This window comes from Loxodonta africana, chromosome 3, assembly GCF_030014295.1.
Source record: "Loxodonta africana isolate mLoxAfr1 chromosome 3, mLoxAfr1.hap2, whole genome shotgun sequence".
In the NCBI taxonomy this organism is placed as follows: Eukaryota; Metazoa; Chordata; class Mammalia; order Proboscidea; family Elephantidae; genus Loxodonta; species Loxodonta africana.
In genome coordinates this window covers 74,416,396-74,425,073 of record NC_087344.1, presented here as the reverse complement: position 1 = coordinate 74,425,073, position 8,678 = coordinate 74,416,396, and the positions used below count along the sequence as shown (strand labels likewise).

General features: G+C 58.3%; 1 protein-coding gene across 1 annotated transcript; it reads left to right on the top strand.

Moving 5' to 3' along the window:
• Window positions 1-1,133: 1,133 nt before the first annotated feature.
• Window positions 1,134-7,946, top strand: POU3F1 (POU class 3 homeobox 1). Its single transcript, XM_010595226.3, has one exon. It carries the CDS (start codon window positions 1,134-1,136, stop codon window positions 2,484-2,486), a length of 1,353 nt encoding a protein of 450 aa, XP_010593528.2. The 3' UTR covers window positions 2,487-7,946.
• The last annotated feature ends 732 nt before the right edge of the window (window positions 7,947-8,678 follow it).

Sequence of the window (8,678 nt, the reverse complement as noted above, 5' to 3'; positions counted from 1 at the left end):
CAATGAGCCCTTCAGGCTTGGAGAAAGGGCGAGAAGGCTTCAGCGGCGCGAGACAGGTACCCCTCGGCCCAGTGTCCACCATCCCAGCCAAGGGCGTTTTCCCTGGAGCCACAGCCTCCACCTCGAAGTCCTCTCATTCCGGACCCCGGAACGCAGCCCGGATACAGGAGCTTCCTATCTTCCCGTAGCACCGCTGCCTCCCGCCGCCGGTTCCCAGCCGTCCACGCGGTACTCACCTGGGCCGAGGTACCGGGGAAAGCGGTGCGTGCTCGAGGAGTGAAGCCGGGGCCGGTCCAGTTCTGTCCGCGCCGCGCGCTCTCGGGACCGCGGAGGTCCGGCGGAGTTGTGACGTTGGGTCTAGAGGGAGAACAAGGAAAACCGAGACCGGTCCGGGGAGGCGCGGAGAAGAGCTCTGTGCCCCCTGGAAACTGCGGGAGGAGACGCGGGCGAGGTAAGCAGCCGTACCAGAGCCGAGCTGGGGACCCGCACCGCCTCCCGCTCGCAGCCGCCGAGACCCGCGGGAATCCTGACCCGCCGGCAGCGGTACTGAGAAGGGAGGAAAGCGGGGCTGAGCCGCTTCTCGGAGCCCGAGCGCCTCCCGGAGCCCGCAATCCCAGCCGTTGCCTCTGGACGCCCCGGCGGGACCCAGGAGGGAATTAGGCACGCGCGGAGTGTTGGACTGCCCGGGCTCGGAATCTCCATTGCCGAGGGAAAGCCGGGCCCACGCAGCCAGGATGAGAGGGGGTGCGGTCCCAGTGCCACCCCCGCGCCACTCCCCACGTGGCGGCCGCGCCCCCGAGGCGTGAGAGTGTACGCTGACTGTAGGGGCAGTGAATGAAGCCCCAGCAGCCAATCAGCACGGCCGGCGCGCGGGACCCCGGGAGCGAGGCCCAATGGCAAGCTCCGGGCGGCCGGGCCGAGCGGCAGGCTGGCGCGGGGGGCGGGGGCCGGGGCCGAGGGGGGGCGGGAGGCGGCTCCGCGGGCAGCCAATGGGCGGCGGGTAGGGTGGGGCTCCGGAGCGCCGAGCGGGTCCCGGCTTTAAGCCCGCGGAGCGCGGCGGCGGGGTCCGCAGACGGAGCAGAGCGGCAGCGGCGGCGGCGGCGGCGGCGGCGCGGCGCAGGGCGCGGGGCGGCATGGCCACTACCGCGCAGTACCTGCCGCGGGGCCCCGGCGGCGGAGCCGGGGGCACTGGGCCGCTCATGCACCCGGACGCCGCGGCGGCAGCAGCGGCGGCAGCGGCCGCCGAGCGGCTGCACGCGGGCGCCGCGTACCGCGAAGTGCAGAAGCTGATGCACCACGAGTGGCTGGGCGCGGGCGCGGGCCACCCCGTGGGCCTAGCGCACCCCCAATGGCTACCCACGGGAGGAGGCGGCGGTGGCGACTGGGCCGGCGGCCCACACTTGGAACACGGCAAGGCGGGCGGTGGCAGCACTGGCCGAGACGACGGCGGTGGCAGCGGCGGCTTCCACGCTCGCCTGGTGCACCAAGGGGCCGCCCATGCGGGCGCGGCGTGGGCACAGGGCGGCACGGCGCACCACTTGGGCCCAGCCATGTCGCCGTCGCCAGGGGCTGGCGGGGGTCATCAGCCCCAGCCGCTCGGGCTGTATGCGCAGGCGGCCTACCCTGGGGGCGGCGGCGGCGGCCTGGCGGGGATGCTGGCGGCGGGCGGCGGCGGTGCGGGACCGGGCATGCACCACGCGCTGCACGAGGACGGCCACGAGGCGCAGCTGGAGCCGTCGCCGCCGCCGCACCTGGGCGCCCACGGACACGCACACGGACACGCACACGCGGGCGGCCTGCACGCGGCGGCGGCGCACCTGCACCCGGGCGCAGGCGGCGGCGGTTCGTCGGTGGGCGAGCACTCGGACGAGGACGCACCCAGCTCGGACGACCTGGAGCAGTTCGCCAAGCAATTCAAGCAGAGGCGCATCAAGCTGGGCTTCACGCAAGCCGACGTGGGGCTGGCGCTGGGCACACTGTACGGTAACGTGTTCTCGCAGACCACGATATGCCGCTTCGAGGCCCTCCAGCTGAGCTTCAAGAACATGTGCAAGCTCAAGCCGTTGCTCAACAAGTGGCTGGAGGAGACCGACTCGTCCAGCGGCAGCCCCACCAACCTGGACAAGATCGCGGCGCAGGGCCGCAAGCGCAAGAAGCGCACGTCCATCGAGGTGGGGGTCAAAGGCGCGCTCGAGAGCCACTTTCTCAAGTGCCCCAAGCCCTCGGCGCACGAGATCACGGGCCTGGCTGACAGCCTGCAGCTGGAGAAGGAGGTGGTGCGCGTCTGGTTCTGCAACCGGCGGCAGAAGGAGAAGCGCATGACCCCGGCGGCCGGCACCGGCCACCCTCCCATGGACGACGTTTATGCGCCCGGCGAGCTAGGGCCGGGTGGGGGTGGCGCATCGCCGCCCTCGGCACCCCCGCCGCCCCCGCCTGCCGCCCTGCACCACCACCATCACCACACACTGCCCGGCTCGGTGCAGTGACCCCGCGGGCCGGGCCCCCGCCGGTGCGCAGCGAGGCGCGGGCACGCAGCCCGCTCGCGCGGCCTGGACTCTTTTTGTTCGGTTGCTTTGGATTTTACAAAAAGCCCAGAAACTTTCGAACAAAACCAAACACCCGGACGACCCTCTCCGGCGATCGGCGAAGACAGCTTCGCCGATAAGCTGCGGCGCCCGAGACTCGGGGAGAGGAGCGAAGATCCGGAACGCGCCAACTCACCCCGGGCACTCTGCCCGACGCCTGCTCCCTATCCCCATCCCCTCGACGATCCCCGCCCCTGCCCCCCGGGCTGTTCGGGGCCGGATCCCGGCAGCGACCTCCCCACAGCGACAGGTAACGCGGTGCGGGGTCAGGGATTCCTCGGGAGAGAGGACGAAGTGAGGAGAGTTCCCCATCCCCTCTACCCGGCGCGGACTCCCGGGCTTGCGGGTAAAGGGCGGGGGGCTGTCACTTTATTCGCTCCACGCCTTTTCTCTCCCCTAAGGATGCACCCCACCCCTTTCACCTTAGTCCGGGTTTGGTTTTTTAAGGTTTTTATTTATTCGCGGAGCCTCTTGGTTCCTGGGGTCCTTCTAACTCCGCCCGCGCCCTTAATTTAAATCGCTGTATACTGTATTTATCCGGGCCCTGGAGGGGAGGCCGCGAGAGCCGCGTCTGTGTATAAAGCAGGAAATAGCCAAAGCTTTAATCTAGCCTAATTTATTTTTCCCGGTACCTTCCCCTACCCTCCCTCAAAAAAGCAAAACAAAAACATTGGAGTGTTCGTTTTTTCGTTTCGTTTTATCCGAGCCCCGGCTCGGTTCCCGGCCACGCCGGAGGGGTCTGCGATCCCACACACACCCGGATGGGAACGGGCTTTTGCCCCGCTGCAGACTGACCACCGCACAGCAGGGCTCCCACTCCCCGCGGGGCCCTGCCCTGCTGGCCACTAGCAAAAGAAACTTGGAAAAGTTGGAGAGATGTTTTAACCAGCTGTAGAAATCAGCCGTTCCCTGAGAACCTTCTGCCTGATTCCCTGCAACTTCACTCGGCTCCCTTTCCGGGCCGCTGACCCCCTGAGATGTGGGATGCTGAGGGAGGTGAAGAGAGAAATTACCCAAGTTTGGGGTGAGGTGGGAACCATGTAAATATGTGAGATATGTACACACTGGCGGGGAGAAGAAACATTTTGTGCTTGGTTTTTATTTTTGGCTTTCTGGGTTGCCCCTTCACACCCCATCCTAAAGGATTTTGTACACAACTAATCTGAAAAAGGCATTTTAATATGATTTCCGGATTTCTGACCCATCTCTATTTATTTTCTGAATGTGTTTGGAGCTTCCCCTATTCTCCATGTCTTGTTCTGTTTGTTACAGTTTGAATTTAAATTTTGTTATTTTATTTTTATTATTTTTTTGGAACAATGTTTTGGTGCATTCTCTTTGTATCTTTATTGCAAAAAATGTAGACTGGGAAGTTCCCTTTATATTTATGTTATAGTAAATATTTTATTACTCACATAAACATGTACCCCAGGGCTGTGTCCTGTCCTCTTTACTGCCAGGGCTGGGTTGATTGTGGGGTGAAGTGATGGGATTTCCTGGTTCACCTGTCCTAAATTTCTGACCCTAGTTGGGGAGATGTTGGAGGAAGGTGACCACACAGACCTTTCCAGGTCAGTATTAGGACCAGACCGCCTGTTACTTAGGGTACAGTTGGGCCCCTGCCCCAGGTGAGTGTGTTTAGGGAAGGTGAAGCTGCTTCGTGCCCTCATCCTATAAACCGACTCTCCCAAGACCAGACCAGGGCCTGGGACAGTGAACGACAGACACCACACCAAGCTGGGGTCAGCCATTCCTCAGGCACAATTCAACTGCCCTTTTTGGCCAAGGAGAAGCCTGCCGGGGCTGGACTACCAGCCTGGCATCTCTGTGCCCCCTGCCAGACACCCAACCCATGATGTTAGTTTCGCTTTGCAATTCCATGTGTAGGGCCGAGCCAACTGCACTGTTCTGAGTCCTGGGGAAGCTGGAACCCTTTTCAGGCCTGCCAGCCTGCCGCAGCTGCCTCTGTACCCACAGACAAATGATACCCAAGCCCACCAGAATCCATGCAGAGTTTTAAGGACTTAGATAGAGATCCGGCCAGTGGTTTCATGGAGCTAAGTCAGCCTGGGGAGGGAGCCCTGCCTACTCGCTTGGGCAAAGCCAGTCCTACTTCTCTTTCAACAAGCCACCTGCCCCAACTTCTCTTGGAGAGAAGTGGGGTACAAACAACTGTGCCACAAGAAATACATGGCATCTCTCCAGGGGTGGGCACCCAAGAACCCCACGGAGAGTGATGTATCTGCCTGTTGGAGGACTGGCCTCCGGGAAGCGGTAGATACAGTCCCTTCTCAAGCCTTCAGCAACAGTATCCCCGAGGGTCAGGATGGGTGGAGGCAGATCCGATTCCAGGTCCAAAGCCCAAGACTACCAGTATCCCAGTCAAGATCTTGAGATTTTTTGGGGGGAGGGGGTTTAAATTAAAGCAAGTCTTTAATATACAAATAAAACAGCTCTTTCTATTGACCCCATAAAATGCAGTTCTTTTCCCTTCTCAGGGGACCGCATGAGGTTTCTCTTACTCTTCGTGGAGCCAAGGTGCAAGGGCACAGTTGCTTAGCAGGGGAGAAGGTTACAGCCCTCGTAAGGGGGTATGTTGGCTCCTACCAGGGACACTGCCCAAGCCCAGGCCAGGGAGAGGCCTTGGCTCAAACAATGGCATTGGGGTGCCCAGAGAGGTGTTCTTCTGCCACCGAGGTGGTGGTCCCCGGCTGGGTGCTGGGCTCAGGATGACTGTGCCATGCTGTGAGTTCCTCATGACTTTCTGGCCTCTGCTCCTCAGTCTTGGGGGGAATTGTCTGCAAGTGCAAAGGCCGCTGCTGTCTTCAAAGGCTCAGCCGCTCACTACTTTGGTTTTTTTCATTTCCCTCCTTCAGTCCAGCCTAGTGAGCGATTAGCCCTGTAATTGGCACCAGCATCCCTGCTGTTCCCCATGCTGGTAGGCCAGTGAGCCTCCCACTGGTGCTTCTTAAAGAAGAAACTGGGAACTGGCCGGCATGTTGGCCACGTGGCCAGGAGCTGCTGTCACCCTACCTTGACCTCTCATTTCCCCTTCCCCTAAGTACGCAACTTCGAAGCAGTCGCACATTCCCCTCACTCCCTCCTAATTTCTCCATTCCTGGATTTGTCTCAGCCTCAGGGCCCTGAAATGGAAGCAAATGAAGCTCAGAGCTCCCCCACTGCCTGCGCCCCACTCTGAGCCTCAGCAGGTTTTGAGGTTGGTAAGGGCGACTGGAAGGACGGGGCCTTTCACTAGCTCAGCCTGCAGCTGACACGAATTGATTGATTGATTTCCTAATTGTCTGCTTAATCCTGCACAAGAGGGTAGGTTTATTATTTAAGCAAGTCAACTCAAAAACAACAAAACAAAGCGGCCTCCCAAGAACCAGCAGCAGCTGAGGAGTAGAACAAAAAACAAAAAGTGGTAAAAAGGGTAGAAGACAATCTTGCACTTTGTGAGGATTTTGCTTAGTGAGACAACAGCCTGGAACTGCTACCTTCAGTGACCAATCCCTTGGTCACATGAAGCATGGGGCTGCTTCCCCCCTTCTCCAGCCTAGGGATGAACAGGAAGAACCTCAGCAAGTTTGACTTTGTAAGATGAAAACCATAGGGAGAGAAATATTTTGTCCCATCAAATCTCACTCCCTGGATAGACTAGAGAGTGGAGAAGGAGTTAGCTCGGCTCCACTTTGGTTTCTACACCTCATGTGTATGTGTATGTACCTGCTTGCTCATGAGAACCTCAGACTTTCTTTCGTTCAAGAGAGGCAGCTGTCCCTCGCATTGACTTCAGAGGAAGCCAAAGCTGTCGCTAGCAGGTTTGGAATTTTCTGATCCCACCTCCCTTCCATTCTCATTTAAACAAAATTATTTTCTATGGTCAATTTAGCCACATATTCTGGTAGTCAGAGCTTTACCCTCCCCATGTGAACCTCTGCATGTTGGTGTACAAATACGTGTGTGTACCACTGTGTGTGCAAATCCATAGCTGCTTGCAGAGTAGGCTGGGGAGGGAATCCATGCTACACTGTTAATGCTTTGAGCTAGGAGAGCATTTGCAGGGTGGAGGTTGACTAATGTGGGAAGGAAGGTGGCTATTGTGGTCGCCCGTGGTCATCAAGGCAAACCCAGAAGGTGTCTTGCCCTGAGTAAGGAGCCTGACTGTGCCAGACACAGCCTCTACTAGAGCCCCAAAGACACCTATATTCTCCCACACCTCCTATCCCAGGAAGATGCACTAGCTTATGTTCTGGGTGGCTTAGGTCCTGCACAAGCCTAGTCACCCCATGACCCCAGGCCTCGATTAGGTGTCCACAGGACTAGCCAAGCCCCAACCACAGCTGCCCACCTTGAGCTGTTTGGAACTCAGCTTCTTCTGGAGAGGCTCTGGGCCCGCATGTGGGAAGGGCAAGCTCCCAATAGCACATCCAGATCCACTCTGCCTTCCTCCTTGGGGCCCTCACCTGAACAGGGAGAGGAAAGAAAGGAAGTTCGGCATCTGGCACAGCTGCTTCTCCTAAGCTTAGCAAAAACAATCATCAATCCAGAGCACCAGTTTAGCGACTGAGGCCAGAGGCAGCTGGAACCATCGGTTTGGTCCCTGCCTGGCTTATTTGAAGACCCTGGAGGAAGTGTTTGACCAACCATTCAGAGTTCCTATTGCCACCTCCAAGGCCTCCATGTGGGAGGACTGCCCTCTATTGGTCCCTGAGCTGGGACATGGCAGCAGACTCCAGGGCCATCTCGGTACTGAGCGTTCCCCACCAGACAAATCAGCTTCAAGGTGGCTAGTCCGCTGAAGAAGTCCAGCTAGAGCTGAGACAACTTTAGCCTCCAAAGGAAGCAACGCTGTTCCACGCACACACACACACGCACACGTGCACACATACACACACATGCTTGCCCATGACCCTTCCCTCTCAAATCTACCACCACACCCATTTGCACAGCCACTCTCGGAAATTCACCACCATTTGTTCACCACCTCCTCTGTCTCTCTCCCCCTCACACTCATCATCATCACTCCTCTTCTCAAGCCTGCTAAAACTCTTGCCAACTCACTCATTCACACACACACACACACACACAGACTCACATGCTTACACACCCATGGCCACACCAACGTTCTGGCTGTCCAGTTCCAGCTTTCTGGTCTTTTGGCACTGAGCTCCCCGGAGTCACCAGGTACCTGGCACCTGGCTAAGCACACACACTCATCCTTTGTAGCATTGATGAGGTCCCTTTCTCTTAGGATTTCCAAGTGCTTACCCCCACAAACCGCTTTCCAAACACATCCCTGCCCGTCATTGTCCCAGCTCCACCCAGATCTCTTCCTGCTCCGTTCAGATAATTAAAGTTAGGCTGTGTGTTTGTATGTATGTGTGATCTTATTTTTTAAACACACACCCCCACACATACATATGCGTGTATATATACAAACACACACAGCAATTAGATCTATCTGTTCCTGCCGCCATCCATCTCCTGCAGCAAAACCTCAGCTACGCACAGGCACCCACGTCGCCATGCATATGAGCCTGCGCTGCATCACCTAGTCACGGGCTCCTGATGTCACACACGCACAGACACACACACAGTGGCACTTTCACACCATCACACCTACCCCGAGCTCCCTGGTGTTTCTCCAGGGGCATGACCCACCTCCTACCACCCACCCACCACCAGGCATCTGAGTGGGCTCTCCTCAAATAAGCTAAGTCCCTGGAGGCTGTGCCTCAACTCCCACCCCCCACACACATACACCAGTGGACATGTCTCTGCTGCGGCGCCTGGCCAGGGTGGGTCTGGGTATTCCTAGGCCGCAGAGACAGCACGGAGGCATATGGTCTCGTACACAAGAAATAATGTTCATGTTAAATCAGACCTCATGCATAATGCATGGTGCCTGATCTCACATTATTTTGGGTGTTCGTCAAAATCAGTGTTCTTTCTTGTGAGGGCTCCTGAAAAGAAGGGAAAAAAGGCATTTGCTAATTACACCCACAGCCTGGACCCAGGCAGCTAGGAGTACCCCAGCAGCCTCCCTCTGGCCCCTCGGCACCCACCAGCGAGTCTCATCCCTCTGTCCCA